The following is a 20,379-nucleotide window of genomic DNA, read 5'->3' on the forward strand; positions in this document are numbered from 1 at the left end:
CTCAATTATACTGCCAAATTCTACATACAGGTGCTTGTGTTTGGTGTAAAGTACAAGACAAAGTATTAAAATTTATTTTTTTATATCTTGCTAAAAATGAATCTCAAATTACAAATGGTACATGAACAATATGAGGATTTCTAATGAAATATTACAATAACTGGGGATTCAAATATAACATAAAATTGGATGTCTTTCATCAAAAATAGTCTGCATATAATTAACCTACAGGAACACTCTTCAATCTCTAAAATACATGCTCAACTTGGCAGCAAATTCATTCTACTTGTACTATTTTATATCATTTACTTAATGTACATAAGAAAAGCGGATACTATTTGCATTTGATCTTTTTCTATTTTGATTGATATTTTAGGCTAAGATGAATATTTTACTCAGTGTTCATATGTTTTAAGGTATATTCAAGCAAAGGTATCTTTGCTCATCCAGGTCTAATTCATTAACAGTTTACTTTATTTTTTGTGTAGAATAAATTAAAACTAAACAAGCTATACTACTTAGACTACCTAAAAGTAAAATGCACTGTTTGTGGTTATGTTTTAAAGGGATTGTAAAACGTTTTTCTAAATTTAGTAATGTGTATCGGGGACACTGATAGCATCAATTTGCACACTTTCAATTTTCAAACAGACGCCTGCAATTTCACTAAAGCAAAGTATTTGATGACGTCACTAAACGCAAAGGGCCTTATTTGATCTAAATTTAGAAAACCATTTGACAATCCCTTTAATGTGTTATACTTTTGAATCAGACCTGAATGGATGTGAAAAACTTTGCCCTCTATATTNTCAGCTAAGTTTCAAAATCATAACTGTTCTAACAAACTTTACAAGCCAACTAAAATAGTATGTATTGCACCAACACAACAAAGGATTCTCATACAATCTATAGACTCTCTTAAACACACATCATTACAAACACAATGATCAATTTGATATTTCTATGGGAATAATAATTTAAGATTAGACTTTATCATAAATTGGCTTTAGGAATCACTTTGCAATCTGTGATATCTTGGCCAATGCAGTTCAATAATAACGAACTAATTTCGACCCCTTTAAATCATATAGGCTATTGGTCCAGTTGACAGCAAAAGAAATCTGTTGTAAACTATAGGATAATTTCCAAATATGACTCCATTGTCCCAATATGATAAAGCCAATAATTTCAATATACATAAGTTAATCCTCCTTTTTATCTTGTTCTGTTTTAGGTTGAGAAGAGAGATCACCATCTCCTCCTTCTATGGCTTGGGTATCTTCTTCTCCTTCAACTGGTTTGGCATCACCATTTTGTTCTAACATTTCTTGACTAACACCAAATTCATTGACTCTGGTGGGATCAACTCTATAAATCCATCTTTGATATAAATAGATAAAAAATATCACATCTGAAAAAAATAAAGCAGAATTGTTAGCTGTAAGCATTTCAACTTTCCCCTTTGACATCTGGTGTTCCTGTATTTCTAGAGAACTATGACCAGATAATCTTGACTACAGACACACCATGGTAAAAACCTAAATGCTAAATGGAGTAAAGTAAGAGTGGAGTAAGGATAAATTAAACTCTCTAAATATACATCAGAATAGTGGATAAAAGCCGATACTGGAAAATCTCTGAATCTCAGAAATGGTAGTTTCTATTACCATCTGTAAGCCTTATATTGGTGTAGTTGATCAGATGAAACTTAAAAGTAAACTGTAAAATTCTAAATTTGATTCCCATCAACAAGTAACCAACTTACCATCACGTAGACAACCTAATCTATACAGTGTTGGCATCTTGATAACAAAAGCAAATATATCATCTATAAAGGTATTTAATGCTTTATATGTTAACATACGCCATGGTAGATGAGCTACTGATTTTAGTTTATAATTAATAAATAACTGTGGAGTCATCATTATAAAACCTGAAATATAAAATTACATCAGTTGACATACTGGTTCTGATTTTCTGGTCTTGTTGAGGTTTAACACGCCATACAGTGTTCAATGAGGAAAATCACTAAGGCAGTAGCATAAACCTACATTTTATCAATTTGCAACCGTCTAATGTGGAAACAGTGCATACATAAAGCAGGAAAATGAAAATGAATGGAGTTTTACATGCTAACAACTTACCAAAAGTGAGTAAGAAACCATACATCATACCAAGTACCCAGGAATACCAGCCTTTATGTTCTTGATATAATAATGAATATATAGCATAGCCTATTATCAATGGATACAACAACCATGATAAATATTTAAATGCTAACTGAAATTGAATAAATAACGTAAATCAAATTCCGGTTCCAGTTCAGTATTTGTTATAAGTCTTGTCAGAAATAATTTTTTCTTCAATTAATGGTGTTCAAATAGTAAGTATATCATGTGCATCAAATGTAAACTTTTCAGAAAAAAAAGTTGTTTAGAATTTGTCTTCCTTTTTAATTTAACAAAATGCAACTTTATCAGATTGTATATGGATATGTCTTCACACCTCTCCTAAAGGCTTGTTATACAATTACAATTATGATCAAATACCAATTGCTCCAACATACCATATCATACTGTTTAGTATTAGATTGTGTATAACTTGATTTATCTGTGATACTAATTCTAGGAAATATACCAAAGACTCTTCTTTCTCTGTCAAACTAAAAATACAATGTTATAACCATAATATAGACTGGCCATGTATATTCATTACTACAGACGATAAGTGTGCAAACCTTCTGTCAGTCAATCTTTGATTAAAGCTTTCTGTGGTAGTTTTGAATTGAAAAAAATGCCATATTTTGTGATACTGTTTGGATAAAACATACCATATTGCACACTTCCTTTTCCAAATCTTGAACTTTCAAACAGGAGACAAAACACACAGTATGTATCTATATAAAACAATTATTACCTTGACATCCATAACTTTGTGAATTTTCCATATTTCAATGCCTAATCCTATAAATATACTGATTCGAACCACTGTATTGGTCTCATTGTCCATAACATATAATAATACTATTAATGATTGAAATACGTTAAAAAATACAGATCGAACTGATAATCCTTCCAGAGATTTACGACTTTTCCAAAACTGGATATCTGAAAGAAATCAAAATTTAAATTAGAATTTTAGTTTTTCAGAAAGAAATATCAATCCAGAGGAAATGGGATATTAACAACTAAATTTCAAGCCTTTACAACTCAAAAATATTCGTTCAGATTTTTGCTCCCAAAAAATGCTTGGAGTTTGCCGAAATTCTTTCAATTTGTCATTTTCACCACTAAAACAATTTTTTGACAATAAAGCACAGCTTAACAGACACATTTATTATGCTATAACCTATGCCCATGTCAAAAATCTTAGGCTCAACTAAAAATTGATCTCTAAACTTACACCATAAAACATTAGTCTCATTCCTTTTGCTTAGTATTATCTTAAAAAAACTAATAAACTTACCATTTTTAAAAGCTAAGAATTCAAAGATACTGTGTAAAATAGAGACTACAATAGTCATACCTAATAGATAGGGGTTAGTCTCAATAAATGCAGTCTGAAATATAACACATGAACTATTATGGCGTCCAACACAAAAATTATGTAAAACAATAGATTTAAAGTGACCATTTCTGCACAATAATTCTATATTTTATATCTGGGTAAAATGTCTAAAATTACCATCTATTTCTTAGAGGAGAGGAAAGCCGAGTTGATATACCCAGTCGTAAGTGATATATGGTGCCACAATAAAGTAAAAATAGGTACAAATCCTGTTGCTCATTTGATTCCTGGTTATATTTGAAGCAAACTATTTGAAATGAAATGTTGATTGTTAGTTTGTTTGTTTTAAGATGGGGACCTATATCTTCCTATGCAATTCAAACTGATGTGCTATCAATGTCCCCTAAACACATAAAAAATGTAGAAAATATCTTTACAATCCCTTTAAGTTCTATTTATGAAGAAATCTTTTCTTGTCCTATAGAATCAGGGAAAAATTACCTTTAAAGAATCTTGATCTTGGTCTGATTCTTCCATCATATCACCACCCATAAATGAGTACCATTTATTTCTCATACCTTGAGCAGCATACATCTGCCATTTAAACAGTGAGATAGGGGAATAGGTCAGAGTAAAATTCAGGACTCTAAAAAAAAAAAATAAAACATGTCATAATAATGTCAATGACATATCAACATGGGCCATACAGACATTTTTGTATAAAATTTCAATAAATGGAAATAAAATGAATGGAGTTTTAACTCCCACCTTTCTGCAAACTGTGGGTTAATGAAGATGGGCAACGCCATGCAAGGTGCAATGAGGTAAATTTTGCCAGGACATGGTGTAAGTCTGTTGTTTATTATTTCCAATTTCCGAGGGATCTTTAACATGCACAGCACACGGGACCGAAGGTATTATCTCAACCTATGCCGGGATTGAACCCTGGACTGTCTAACGTACTGAGCCACCGCGGCTCCCATCAATAAATGGAAATGTCAAGCTTAGGTCAAGTCTATCAGCAGGTAGTGCATTCTTTCAGTGTCCCTAAAACACAGATTTTTATTCTATGTAAGCTCCCAATTCCATGCACAGTCGTAAGCTTGAGTGTCAATATTCTGCTCCAGACTGAAGAAATTATAATACACTGTGCAATGGAGGAAATTTTGCCACAACTGCTAAAGTTCATTCTTGTTTGATCTCAAAATGAAGAGGGACCTGGGTCATTAGGATCCAGATTCAATTTAAATTTAGTTATCTTATGGTTATGAAGACCATCGAGAGCTTCTGTATATTTATTGATTTGGCCAGAAATTTCCACAGAACATATACAATTGGAATTGCAGATCATTGTGATAAATTTTAATCTTGACTGTCCAAGGAACAAATGGATTGCAAAACGGTCATTTTGACTCTCAAGATGCTATACGGTTTAAATGGAACCCTGTTTCGATCCAGGCTTTATAAAAGTCAAGATAACTTACTTTAGAGTATCATTAATGGGTGTATAGTCTCTTTGTAAATTCCAATAATCATTAAAATATATCACAGGATAATAGTGATTTAATCCAGGTACAAAATCTATATCTGTAATAGAATAACATAGAATTTTATAGCATTATTCTGATAATACAAATATGGAAATTCAATAATATGAGATTATGACCTTTTTGACTGATTTAAACAGTTTTTTATCATGAAGCTCAACTAGAAACGATACCAACTATGAATATAAGGTACGGTATAGAGCATTTATTTTATTATGTTGAAAGTTGAATTATTTTTTTACTCTAGCAACAAAACAATTCATGCCAAGTAGCTGTAGTAGCTTTATTATGCTTTCAACTTTCTAGGGATCAAAGAATGTAAGGCCCAAGAAAGCAGACATGCCTAATTCTATACTTCTTGTTTTACGTTACTATATTAAAAAACTTCATGTTACATTCTGTATTTCCTAAATTAACAATGTTGACACCTCAAAGTGACATTCAAGTTTTATTCTAGTCTTTGTATATGTTTAGGAGTACACTCTCACTCCTGAACCAGCATTAAAATATAATCAAGGCTAAATTATGACGTCACTATCATAAATGCCATTCACACAAACAAATGTCCAAGTAGTTTCTGTAGAAAGCAGTTGTTAAATTTATGACTAGTGCAAATGGAAGCGATAAGTGTATCTGATACACATAAATTACTGAAATTTTTTTTAAATCCTTAAAAACATTTTAATGGTGGTTTTGGTTTGACAAATTGACCTACATTCATCTAAAGGTGGTGGAACTGAGCCTCTCATCCATGGTGAATGATCATCTAGTAGATTCAATGTTAAATTAGGATGCCAGTGTGATAAGATCTCAAATGATGACATATTTTCTTTCTGAAATATAATTATATAATGAAATACAATGTTATCAAAATTAGCTCGAGGAAATTTGTCTTAGGCTATAAGGCTGCATTGGACATAAAAAGATAATACACATAATTTCTATTTCTTTTATCACTTGTATTTAAGTCTCAGAAAATTATATCAGGTTTTTTACAGCAGGTAACGAACAAAGCATTAGTCATCTTACAATAAGTTTACTATCTAATAATATAACTTATTTATAGTACCTTGATAAGATCTGGATGAACATCTGTTTCACCAGTTAATAAATTGACAGAGCTATGAAAGGTTCTCTTTTTAAATTTATTCAATTCTGAAATAAAAATAATAATGACCACTTGATAAATAATCAGGCAGAATGCAAATGCAGAAGAAATAGTTCATAATAAGAACCTTACGTCAAGATACATCCACTGATAGTCTTTAAAAAAATTCTTCATCAGTTACACTTACCAGGTGTTATAACTAATTCTGTTGTATAGCTATAGCTAAGTCCACTGATGAACAAAGAAATATTTTAACAAGGTTTTAAATTTCAAATTTGTGGTCATCCTAAGAGGAAGTAACCCTTTGAAATAAAGTTGATATTTGTACATATTATAAACAGTGATGTTGAGTTGGTAATCAAATACAATGTTTTGCTTCAGGTGTTTTTCTTGAAAATTCTGACCAGATCTGAGTCGGATCATCCAACCATATTTTTGAAGATGATTTTATGATACAAGAATAAGCCTACATACGTTTAGATCTGTAGACTGTTTTCCTTTTGCTGTATTTTCCTTTATTGCTTGGATCTGGTGATCTTCCTTCACTGACAAAGTATGCATGTAGATATAGAGATCCATTGTTCTGCAATTTCTATAAAATCAAATGGACATCAAATGAAAACAACTAAAGTTTAAATTAAAGTTCTTAAGAGATAATGGCATGGTCGAAACAAACAAAAATTATTCATTTTCTGCACTTCGTTCAATTGAATCAGTAATTGATTTGAAATCAAATAAATTATCATAAATGCCATGCAGTGATCAAGGAAGGGAATTTTGCCAGTTCATCATCAGCCCAACCGTTTTCAAAATCAAACTAACTGGAAACTTCCACAGTTTGTAGATTACAGGGCTTACAGGACTACATGATCTTATAGATTTTTACCAAAAAATGTACCTGAGACGCAGGAATCTTTCCACTGTGTTCAAATGTTCCATCTCCATTTTCTCCATCTGTCCAATCGCCATATATCAGATTTTTCTTTGTCCAAAACAAGGCCTGTTCATTATCAAAATCTGTGAAATCTTCTTGTTCTGATATGTACACATATAGGTCCTAAAATCATTACATTTATTAAAGATGGTGCAGAATATCAACAAGTGGACCCCTACTACAAGGCTTCTTTGTTAGTTCACAGTTTACCCAAACATTAGGCCAAATTTGAAAATGACCTCAATTCAGAAAATTCATTAATAAAAGGTTAATAAAATGCAACCTGTTCACATAGCTCTATTGTAAGTTATTTTGTGAAGCTTATGATAATTTCAATAAATTAACATACTCATAAATATTCAAATATATCTTCTATGGTAAAATCATACTAAGATATATAATAGGGGGTTTCACCTTACTTCATACACAACTTGTGATTTAATGTAGTAACCCCTTTTCCACTTTTTTCACAAAATACAAAATATGCCATTTTGGAAATAACATTAATGTCAGAAATAAAATGATATCCTTGTTTTTCGTAGTTCAGCTATAAATTTAAAATGCAAAACTTCACACATTGCAGAAAAACTGTGACACATAAATGAATGGGGATGAAGTGCCTTATCTAGCTCAGGATAAATAATTTTAAAAACTGACAAAGTTTAGCACAACTTATTAGCTCTGTCTCAATATTTTGAGCCTATCCCACTAATTCGCTTTAATAATGAGTCAATGACACAAACTTAACCAAAATAAAACTTTACTCAATCACTAACCATTATAGTGCCTTTAGAGAATAGATTAGTGGCAGGTCCAGAAGGTCCATTTAATTTATTTACAGGTGCTGGGGATCCATCTTGAGTAGTGTTTGGTGTAGGATTTGTTGGTGATCTACGGAAGAAGCTTGAAATTAGGTAAATAAAGAGCATTCTAACAAACAATGTCTTTATTGTTGACCAAAAATTAAAGCCCTGTGGTTGTGCAGGTTGATTTTCAGATCCTTCCACCTGAAATAAAATTAATAATTGAACAGATCTCAAAACAAACATTCTCATGTATTGTAAGGTTATTTTTATTAACTTTAAACTCAGTACTATTAATTAACAGAATATATACTTGACTGCTTATATTGGCTTTGCTAAAAAAAAATTTCAGAACCACCTACATCTTGGCAATTAATTTGGGCATTTCTTTACGTGTATCCTACTTGTTATGTACTCATATATTTATTGTTGTTTATGCATAATCATCCTCTAATTCTAAAACCGGCGTGCCAGTTTGAAAATCATGAAACAGCATGTATGCGCATATTTATTACTTCCTCCCTAATACAAGGTTTAGCCTATATCCTACATAGTCATAGTCTGAAACATTTGTCTCTATTCCAGACTCTGGTGAATATTTTTCGTTAAAAAAACTTTGTTGGAACAGGACACGGGACTAAATGATGTAGGGAGAAAATAATGGTATGACTGAACTATAAGAATCTTCACCTTTCATCTGAGCTATCTAATCAAGTTTAAAATCCCTGGGCCCCTGCATCTGCAGAGAGAGATGCGGAAGTCCCCATTTAACAGAGCCTATTTGTTCTGTCTCTACACCAGCCGAAAATTGTGGGACTAGTCATAGAAATGTGCCAATTAAATAAAAAGTGATGACTCACAGATGTCCAGTCATAAATATGCATTATTGTGAAAGACACAAAAGTCAAATGTCCAGTTGACCAAGTAAACAGACAGACACGGAACGATATCCACGTGCAGAAGTTTGCGGTTATGAGTGAAATACAGAACCAAGGACACATTTGTTGTAACTGATTGAGTATAAGTACAAAATATATTAAAACCTGATTCTCTTGAGTATCATTTTGAGACTGTACAGTTGTGCCATTATCAGTATTCCTTGAAACAACTTGCGCTGATTCATTCACAGCAGAATCGTCAGCCATCTTGGTTGTATATTAATAGCCTCCAACAACTACGTCTTGGAATATATTTTTATCATTATTATGAATCATCGGCTTATATTTAGCATTTCTACTGACGAATCTTCTAACTTTGAAATTACTATCAGTGAAAATCAATGCTAGGTCGTATGAGTTAAATTAGGACAGAAATAGGCTTAAAAAATATTTGGTTTAAGGACTAAAAATTTTTACGTGAGAAATGCAACAAGATGGCGGGCTTTAGAGATCGCGAAAAACAACATTTCCCACTTGAAAGTAGTCAAGCCGTGGTCGATTTATTCGTTGATCAACTCGAATGTAGTGATGGGCCTAATTTAGCTCTGTTATCTACTGTTATTGGAGCTACAGAACATAAGTTGACAATCAATAGAAACGTGTCAGGAAGTGATAACCATTCGAAGACTTTGGAGCCCATTTTCCCAGTTATCGAACTGTCCACTATTGAAGCTTTGTATACAAAGTTTATAACGGATGTCAAGAGTGGTGTTGACCTGTCATCATTAAGAAAAGATGTTGCCACACGAGAACTAGTCAAAAGAGTGTCGGACATTATTTGGAGTCGACTAACAAGGAGTTATTACAAAGATAAAGCCCATCTTCAGTCGCTATACAGTTATCTCACAGGTGAGTACATAACAGTCACGCCTACACGTGAGTCATAATCCAACAGTTACACGTGCATGTCATGATCACATTGACCTACTTAAGTGATTTCAATTGAAGTGACTTAATTACTGTAATCATTTTTTAATTATTGAAGTTAGTATTATTTTATAATGCTGAATTAGTAAATTTACTGATTGAAATATTTTTGTACTGTCAATAACTGATAATTATTAAAAAAGGTCTAGCTGACAATGATGTACTATTGATTTTATTCACAGGCCATTTTGAATTCTTTGATTCAAGTTATTAAATTTTATAAGCTTAAATCAACCCGCCTTGCCTTAATTTTCAGTTCCAGGTCTACTTGAAAGTTGATGAGAATCATTGAATAATGTTTTTAAGGTCTACATGGTTGTATATTATTAATGGAAAGACATATATTGCTTTTGCAGAATGATTCTTTATGTTTTTAACATAATTTGCAGTTTTTTTCAGTAAAATAATAAGCTTATATTTTTTTCCATTGCAGGGAACAAATTAGATTGTTTTGGCGTTGCATTTGCAGTTGTTGCAGCATTCCAAGTGTTAGGTTTCAATGATGTACACCTTGCACTGTCCGAAGATCATGCATGGGTAGTTTTTGGTGAAGATGGCACAGATACTGCAGAAGTAACATGGCATGGTATGATTTCGAAACAATTCTTCTAATACTCTAATTAATATTGTTGAGGTCTATAAAAGCTTTCTGACGTAAACCATATCTGACTTTTTATGAAGATGTTTTTTTAAGCTTTAAGCTTTAAGCTCTTATTCAGATGCTTTTTTCAGTACCAGTAGTATTGCAGCAAGAACTCAAACTCCAGGACTGGTTCAATGAAACAACAACACAAAAAATCAAATTTCATGACTGGCACAATGAAGCAACAACATATAAAGTCAAATTTCATAACGGCACAATGAATCAAAAATGCAAAAAGTCATATTTCATGACGGGCACAATGAATCAAAAATGCAAAAAGTCAAATTTCATGACTGGCACAATGAATCAAAAATGCAAAAAGTCAAATTTCATAACGGCACAATGAATCAAAAATGCAAAAAGTCATATTTCATGACGGGCACAATGAATCAAAAATGCAAAAAGTCAAATTTCATGACTGGCACAATGAAGCAAAAAGCAAATTATAAAGTAGGTTTATTCTTCTTTGACACTGTCCCAAAGGCCTATTAGACTTTGTTCAGATTGAAGAGCCTGTATATTTATATTTTTTTAGGGAAAGGTAATGAAGATAAGAGAGGACAGCCAGTAGGTTTAGAAGTAACAGAGAAAAGTTGGTTATATCTGTGTGGTCAAGCTGTAATCTGTACTAAAGAAATGGAAGTGGCTGCTTTGGTTTCTGGTATCAATCCATCTATCAGTGCAACCAAGGACAGTGTAGAAATGAGTAGCCTACAACAGGTAACTTAGATATATTCATTAAAGGGACAGATGAGCCATTTTTTTTTTACCAATCATATCTTGGTCTTAGAAGAGGGAATATTTTAAGCTAAGCCAATCAGTAATTCACAACTGGCTCACCATCAAGATTTGAGCCTTCAAATCCATGTACATCCAGAATTATATTTGTTTTAAAGTTAAATAGAGACTAGTTGTCTTTTCTTAAAGCACTATTTCTCAAAATTCTTAGTTTGAGATATTTTTGAATGAATTATTTGATTTACGTACATTTCTAGTACAGTACTTTCTAAGACTATTTACATATATTAAAGACTCAAATCAACCCCCAAACTGGCGCACCTGTCTCATTAAATGATTCCCAAATTTTTTTAAGCCTTTGAAATGTATATGGGCATTGAAAGTTTCTATTTACAGCCCTACACACAAACATGAGAAATTGCTCACCATGAGAAACGTTTGATCTGTAATAGTGTCATTAACAACTAATCAAGTCTATGACCACCACATACTGCTAGTCCACAGTTTTAAACACCAAGAATCATATTACATTTAATTACTTTTACAGGTCATAGCATTGTTAATGCATTTTAGATATAGTTTTCATGTCTGAGGTGTGCAGTACCTAATTTTACAAAACACAGAGCTTGATTATGATTCCACTTTTGCACAAACCATTAAAATCAGATTTTATCAATAATTCTATAATCTGCTGAAAGTTTTTCTATTGGAATTTTGTTTTAAGGTTAAAAATTTGTCTAACAATTGTATTTTTAAATTGTATGTTTTCTAACCCAGAACATTTGCAAATAAAAGCACTGTTTCTATTCAATGACTAAACTAGGTCATTATGCAATTGTCTTAAAGTTGAACCTTTAAATATATAACAAATAGCTTTGATAGAATATGATTGAGGAAGAAATATGAACCAAGAAGAACAAAAACAATTTTTCTTATGTTAAAGAAAAGGAAATTCAACAAGGAAGACTTATTTTTTTTGTAAAGAACTTTAAAGCTACATTAACATTAAGCTAATATGATTAGTCAATTACAGTATTTATGTAGGTTTTAGTTTTGGCTGCCTGAAATGAAACATATGCTTTCATGAACTGTTCATTTTTCCAACCACGGTTCAATTGTAGGTAGTCATCAGTTTCCTAAAGATGTGACTGTCAAAGGTCAAGTTCAGCTGTTTGGATCATCTTTTAAGGGACTGGTGTGCCATTCTTTTTGACAAATAACACTTTAGTATCAGAAACGGGAATTTTTTGCTAAGCTTATCAGTAATAGTGTTTACAGCTCCCCGTTGAAATTTGAGCCTTCAAATCCATGTGTGGTAGCATGAGAAACTCTTTTAGTCATTTAGCTAAGGTATAGAGAAACTCTTTAATCTTTTAGCTAAGGTATAAAAAAAACTCTGATTTCTGCCATATACAAGTATGAAATTTAGTATTAACTTCCTCGACAACTAGAGTTTCAACAGAATTTGGTGAATTATTGAATAAAGAAAAGCTTAAGGGTGCATGGAGGTGTTTCTGAAGATAATATATAAAGTTAAAACTTCCTTTTCATTTGAAATCCATTGTTCAGTGCTACACAGCCTACTTGAATAGCCTTTTATGAAATATTGATCAGAGAAGTAGCTAATCAAGCCCCACCCTAAATCAAAATATAACACTGACGGTATAGAAAATACAATAAATTGATGCTTTCTTTATGTGCAGTCACATATTGTAGTTAGATATATTAGTTTCTAGAATTTTTTATACCAGTACATGTTTATTGAATTCTTGAAATTGGGAGTCCTACCTCTTAGGATGACTAAAAAAAATGAAATTTTTAATCTTAGCTAAAATGGGTCTGTATTTATCAATGGCTTTACCTGGTGTCATAATTATACAACAGAATCCCTCCATAAATTCATACTCATATTAATTGTTTTTTCATTAATCAACTTGTTTAATGGATTTATATCATATACAAGGATTCTGTTGTTTTTTTAGTTACCAGGCAAGTCCACTGATGAATATATCATGGGTGACCGCTTGAAACCATGTATATGCCATATTTGGTCATTTTGGCTTTTTGGTAGCACTTAAAAGCTCGTAAAAGCACAGAATTCATGATCAAAACCTCTTATTCTTAGCTTGATTGTAAATACCTAACCCTAAAAATCACCACTTAAATAACACATTACTGAAATTGTTATACGAGATATAAATTTTCAAAGAATGAAAACACACATATAGCAGTAATAAAAAAGTACAGATAGTTTTTTGCATTTTTCTCGAAAAGTAATTCGTTATAGTAGGTTTCAAGCGGTCACCCATGATATACACTTATTGACCATGGTGTTGTAGGCCCATGACATAATATATCACAAAGATACTGGTAAACTGTGAATTACAATGTGTAATATTGCCAATTATAATGAATCAACAAAGCTGAAAAACGTAGAATTAGCTTAAATGACTTTCTGAAATGGTGTAAGATTTTTTGTATCAGTCTTATCAGGCCAATTAAGCAAATTTACTCTCAGAGGCCATAAATCAACTGTACAACAGCTTATTGTACTAGTTTTTTCAATGAACTTTGATATTAAACTAGGTTCTTTTAAAAAGGACAGCTGTACCATTTTGGAGGGTTGATTTGTAAATAGTCTTCAGAAGTACTAAAGAAGTACAAAAATCACATAATTCCTTCAAAAATATCTCAAACTATTTCTATAGATGTCTTTTCTATATATGGCAGTGTATCAAGAAAAGATGACTCGTCTTTTTAACTTTCAAACACAGATAATTCTGGACACATGGATTTGAAGACTCAAATTTCAACTGTGAGCTGTGAACACTATTACTGATTGGCTTAACTGAAAAAAATTCCTGTTTCCGAGACTAAGATATGTTTGATCAAAAAAATAGCGCAACTGTCCCTTTAAGATACATGTATGATAAGTCATATTGATAACTAAAATGAAATACAGACAATAATTTGTTCCAACATTTAACTGATTATCTGAAGAAATTGATAATATCTATAATTTGTATGATAATACATTAAATGTATGATTTGATGACATTAATGACATATTTATTGATTGTCATCTAGCTAGTGTAATATGAATAACTATAGCCATGACAGTTATATATATCACTGCCTTCAATACTTTCTCATTTTACCCTTATCTAATATCATGTAGGGTAAGGATCTGCTGCTACAATGTTTCTTTTATGTGTAGCTCTTACAAATTTAAAGAGACATGGAGCTCAATACAGTGAAACAAAAACATACTAAGTCTGCTGTCATTTCTTGGGCTCTTTTGGCTTTTTTGCATAGAGTCAAGAAATTACTCATCTTCATAAAAGAATGATAATTACATTATAGCATTAATGGCAACAGTCTTAAAGGGACATATTCACAAAATTTTTGACCAAGCGTACTTTAATCTCAGAAACGAATTTTGTAGTCAACCTTATCAGTAATAGTATTCACAGCTCATCGAAATTTGAGCCTTCAAATCCATGTGTGTCTAGAATTATGTGTGTGTAAAATAACAACTCGGCTTTTCTCAAGACTCTGTATAGAAAAGACATATATAGAAATAGAAAGTGAAATTCTACGTTTGAGGTATTTGTGAAGAAATTGTGCGATTCTTGTACATTTTTGTAATTTTGAAGACTATTTACATATACCCAAATCCGTTTCTGTCTCATTAACCTCCTGTTTTGTTAAACTTAAGGGAACCGATAGTCTGATTCCTATTCTGAAAAGTGATATGCATAGTAATATCAAGCAAATAAAAAAACATGTATTCCTTTATCAAAAAGTTAAAGATGATGCAATAACATCTGTCACTCCATTTTGAACATCATTATAAAAAATCAATTTATTCCATTAATTTTGAGGATTCTACGTAAAATTAAATAAACTAAAATAATAAAATGAAAAATTCTTAAGATATGAATGCGGAAAAGAGAATTAAATTTTAATTGAAAATTTTAAGGAAGTGATGAAATCAATAAAGTGAAAAGGATGAAACCTAGCTAAACAAATGAAATGTTTTGTTTTAAAGTTTGATATTGATTAGAATTCACTATGATTTATTATTAAAATACAGAAAGCAACACTCTACTGTTTACTTTCATTCTAATCAATAGCTTGTTAATCCAATTTCCTGTCCATTATGATAACTACGGTATTGCTGTAGGAGACGCAAGTCCCCTAGCTCTCTCTTAAAAAGTTTTAAAATATTAGGAACATTGTTTATAAAGGAATACTAAAACTTAAGGGAATACAGATGAGCCATTTTTTTGACCAATTGTACTTTAGTCTCAGAAACGGAATTTTTTAGCTAAGCCATCAGTAATAGTGTTCACAGCTCACCATCAAAATTTGAGTCTTCACATCCATGTGCGTTCAGAATTATCAGCGTTTGATAGTTAATAAGACAAGTCATCTTTTCTTGAGACACTGCCATATAAAGGAGGAATTATGCGATTTCCGTGCCTTTCTAGTACTTCTGAAGACTATTCACATATATTCAAGACTCTAATCAACCCTCCAAAATGGCGCATTTGTGCTTTTGAGTGTTTTCTTGTGATGGCTTGATTAGTCAGTAAGCCGTATTCCACAGTCTTATCAACTTAAACTTTTTTTCCATCGCCAATATCTTTGTACTGCTTAAATAGATCAGCGCGAAACTCTGAATAACAACTTTGGGTTTTGTCTTTTAATAATTTTGGTATTTTCTGTATTTCAGGATCTTCTGTGGGTGTTATATGATAAACAACATATACAGAAGTAAGTTATAAAGCTAATCATGTTATCTTTATATCATGTTATCTTTATCCTATATCTTGATATATTCCCTTGAGGAACCAGTCAATAGGATGCAATCTGATATGAGTTATCTCAGACAATCTTAATTACTAATTACATATACGTTATGTATTCCGGCAATATCCTGGTTCAGAATGACATAAGATTGACGGCAAGGGAAATATTTCATCTGGCAACAAATTTCATAAATTTCACATTACATAGGATTCTTTTTATCATACGTCTATCATTAAATGCATAATTTTTTTCAATTCCTTGGAACTTTTTCCATTTTCATTGTGAGATCCACCTTTTTGCATCATTTTGCAAAGTGTCCTTGTTTGTAACACTCGAGTTGTCAAGTTCAAAGAATGCCATGTTGTTCTGTTTACATGATGGATGAATAATTTGCATAGTTATAGACCTGCGTTATGAACACGAAAACAGTACTGTTGTGTGATAAAACATGCATACATGCTTATTTGTGATATTTTGGGGTTGAAATTTCTAGGAGGGAAATGTGTTTCTTTTCAATGTAAACTTACAAAAAATTATATTATTATCAACACAAAGACTATCCAAGACTAATGATACCATTTTGAGGCTGCAATTCTAATTCTCATAAAAAAAATTCAAAGAACTTTACTTTGCTCAGAAAATAGTTGAAAATTTTTCTAAATCTATAGATATAATTATTTGGATATTCTCATATTGTTATTTCAGGTATCCAATGGCGCTAGGTAACCTAGGAGATTTAGAAGAAATTAATCCAAGTCCTGGTCGACCATCTTGTAAATCATTGTATCTGCAGGCTATTGATGCTTCTAAGAAGTACTATGACAATAAACATGTCTATCCGTATACATATCTTGGAGCTTATTTATACCGTAAAAGACATTATAAAGCTGCTATTTTAGCCTGGTCTGAAGCTGCAGCTGTTGTTAGCAAGTAAGTAGAAATCTGTGTACTGGTACATAAATAGATAGATAGTGGATAACTTGATGTAGCAAATGGTTGTCTTACTATATTCAAAACAGACCATTTTTTCATAAATAAGATATTTCGCTCCCTGATTTGCACAAATATCATACAACTCTTCCATTAAAAATTTATAATCAATATAAGATGTAGTAGAAATTTTAATAAGGCAACAGTGAAGCAAAATGTGACTGATTTGGCAATTTTAAGTTAGAAATGCCACCATCTTGTAAGGGAGCTAACATATATTATTATGTTATTGTGGTCCAGTGGTAGGTTGGTTATAAATTCCTTTGGCAGTAGCTGCAGTAAACTTTGGAATTGCAGGAACCACGGGCACCAGACGAAGAACTGGAATGTCTCAAATAGCATTCAAAGGTGTCCATGATACACATAAAAAGGCTAGAACACTTCTTTACAATCCCTTTAAACCTTGGTAACTGAATATTATTTAAGCTTAGATTGTCATTTTATGATAGAAGATTGAAGAATTGTGTAATGGATTAATTAGATATTTCATGTCATCTATTTCAGTTTTAACTATAACAGACAAGATGAAGAAATTTATAAGGAATTTCTGGAAATTGCTAATGAATTTATTCCTAATATTGTGAAAGCTGTCTCTAATGAAAATAGTTCCGATCCTTTAAAATTACCGTTATTGAGAGATCCTGAAGTTTATGCGAATTTGTTACGATTTTATGATGGGATCTGTGAATGGGAAGAGGATAGTTCTACGCCAGTTCTTCATATCACCTGGGCACACCATATGGTGTTTTCTCTATCTAAATTTGATCCAAAAGTCCGTGAATTTTTAACAGTTGCCTCAGAAGGTGACAGTGATGACGATGACAATTCTGATGAAGAAAATAACGAACATGAAAAGCGTCGGGGATCTCATAGCGAGTCTAAATCTGGTCCTTCATTACGTGGTCAGCGACGCTCAGTGGGGTCAGATAAAGTTGGGAAGCATGAAAATGGGGCTAATGCGAATGACAGTGTGAATGGAAATTCTAAGGAAGATCAAATACAATCCACAATAAAAGATTTAGTCTCGAAAGTGGGTGACAATGGGAAAAATGAGACCCCAAATCCAAACATTCAAGCTTTATCGCAAGCATGTGGTGACTCTATTTTGAATAAAGATTATTTATTGGGCAGTGGTGAGCCTTTTACCACAGCTTCAGCATCTACCACAACAAATAGTACACCAACAGACTCTCGTGTGGATATCGAGGACTTTTTAAGCACCAAATCTAATGGTACGCCATTCATTGGTTTAACTATGGACTCTATGTTAAAAGCAGATAGTCCTGCTGACATGATGTTGTGTCGTAAAGACTCTGATGTGGTAGCTGACACAGACAGTGAAGGAACAAGCAATGATTATCTTTCAGGCATCAATCCTGTCTCTTTATCCTTACGAAGTGCAAAAATGAAAGGCTTGAGAAAGATTTTCACATCAGCAAAATTAAATGCTAGTGCAATTAAACTGCAGTTGACTGCTCAGTCCCAAGTTCATATGAAACAATCAAAGCGAGGTGGAGCTGAATTTGATTTGTCAGTTCGTAAAAGAACGCGACGAGAATAACTTTTCAAATTTGTTGTTGGTTTTAAGACACTGTCAAAAACTTCTGTATGCATATAAATATGAGCAATTTCCTACAAAAAATATTCCCAAACCAGTGTCTCTTTGAAGGTCATTTAATTATGTATTTGAAACACAACTATTCGTATATATAATGTTATTAAGTTTTATAGAAGCTTACCGGTTACCAACATTATAAAAGCCACATTTCCAAGCATACAGAAGTATTTTGACAGTATTGTTTGTTATATTTTGATTATCATTATTATTATTATTATTGTTTTAGGGTTATTAGAAACCTTGACCTTGCTACCACACCTTGTGGAAAATTCATTTTATCCTAAATTTTAGTTTTTCTCCACCATTTGTTGCTGATTTATGTTTACTGATTTAAAAGTGTTTTTAACTTAAAGAGATTGATTACAGAAGCATAGAAACAAAAGATTATTTACAAAATAAAAATGTAAATGTTTTTACTATAAATTGTTTTATTCAGTTACCAAGTATCTAGAGTTAAAGGGACAGATGTGCTATTTTGGGGTGTTCAATATACGTCACTAGTCTTCAGAAGTATTAGAAAATAGACGAAAATAGCATAATTCCTTCTAGGAATTTCTTTTCCTATTTCTATAGATGTCTTTTCTATATATTGTAGTATCTCAAGAAAAGACGACCAATCTTTCAAACACTTGGTCACAAATTTGAGCTGTGAACACTATTACTGATTGACTTAGCTAAAAAAAATTCATATTTCTGAGACTAAGTTACAATTTGGCCCAAAAAATGGTGCATCTATTTCTTTAAGGATATTTGGATAGTGAATTTTCGTTCCAGTCACATTTTTTTTGGAAAAAAGTATCTTAAGAATTCACATACATTATTAAAGAAACATATCAGCAATATTAAAAGTGGAGAAAGATGATGTTTGAGAAGATAATCCTGCCATTTGTACATATATTATATATAAATTGTCTATAATATTAGTCTCTGTACAGATTTTCATGCATTCTTATAATTATTGTTCAAGGGGTTTGGATACGTACCACAATTTTTGACCCTTGATCATATATATAGTTCTGTCTTAGTTGTCCAAGATATTAATCAAGGTATTTAGTAATAATAGGTACTTTATAAAATTGTAATTGCAGCATTGAGAGACAGTGGAACCAAATGGGTCATATCACTCATTATTCCTCAACACAACATTTCTTTATGGTTTTTTAATGTATAACGCTTGGAATCTAGACTTTGCAGCAATATTTGTGATGTTGTGAATCCATAATACATCATGATGATTACAACTAGTATGATCAAATCATGAATCAAATCATTGGTAATGTGAAATCATTAAATCATTATTGGTTACAGGTTGATTTATGGAACCTAAATAATTCGAATCATCCAAATTTTCCCGGTGTAAGAGATCTTAGTCAAAATCCAATCTGAATTTTTTTTCTTTCCCTTGCTGAGTTATTTTAAGTGGAAATTTCCCCTGTTCTTTCTATCTACCAAAAATATGAAAATTATTTTTTATGTACAATCAGTTTAGTGCTACTACAGTTTGCCATTTTATCTATCTTTAAGATTAGTGCTACTTTTAAATTGTTCTCTTTAAGCATTTTAGGTGCAGTTTTTGAAGATTTTAGATTATATATTATGTGACTTATAAATCGATATTTTCTAGATTTTCAAAAAAAAAAAAAGGTTTCAGTTATAATATAATAACACTTTTTTTTAAACCCTTTTTGGTGCAAAAAATATACTTTGTATATGGATAATTCATTTGAATATGAGTCTAGTTTCTGGTTAAAACTTTTACACTTGTATATGTATATCCTAGTTAACAGAATATTGTTGATTTATCTATTAAA

The 20,379-nt window shown here is 31.7% G+C and overlaps 2 protein-coding genes across 2 annotated transcripts; one reads left to right on the plus strand and one right to left on the minus strand.

The window, feature by feature from the left end:
• Window positions 1–60: 60 nt before the first annotated feature.
• Window positions 61–9,044, minus strand: LOTGIDRAFT_233250 (hypothetical protein; the record flags this gene model as incomplete). Its single annotated transcript, XM_009058996.1, has 15 exons — window positions 61–622; window positions 949–1,411; window positions 1,766–1,933; window positions 2,145–2,280; window positions 2,567–2,662; window positions 2,917–3,107; window positions 3,466–3,559; window positions 4,009–4,153; window positions 4,992–5,094; window positions 5,770–5,887; window positions 6,124–6,209; window positions 6,637–6,754; window positions 7,061–7,219; window positions 7,873–8,103; window positions 8,943–9,044. 14 exons carry the CDS (start codon window positions 9,042–9,044, stop codon window positions 1,203–1,205), a joined length of 1,956 nt encoding a protein of 651 aa, XP_009057244.1. The 3' UTR covers window positions 61–622; window positions 949–1,202.
• A 227-nt stretch (window positions 9,045–9,271) lies between these two features.
• On the plus strand, window positions 9,272–18,511 carry LOTGIDRAFT_121605 (hypothetical protein; the record flags this gene model as incomplete). The annotated part of the gene is made up of 6 exons (XM_009058997.1): window positions 9,272–9,686; window positions 10,198–10,350; window positions 10,943–11,127; window positions 15,884–15,924; window positions 16,666–16,890; window positions 17,455–18,511. 6 exons carry the CDS (start codon window positions 9,272–9,274, stop codon window positions 18,509–18,511), a joined length of 2,076 nt encoding a protein of 691 aa, XP_009057245.1.
• Between the last annotated feature and the right edge of the window lie 1,868 nt (window positions 18,512–20,379).

The sequence above is a fragment of the Lottia gigantea genome (assembly GCF_000327385.1).
Source record: "Lottia gigantea unplaced genomic scaffold LOTGIsca_37, whole genome shotgun sequence".
Lineage (NCBI taxonomy): Eukaryota > Metazoa > Mollusca > Gastropoda > Lottiidae > Lottia > Lottia gigantea.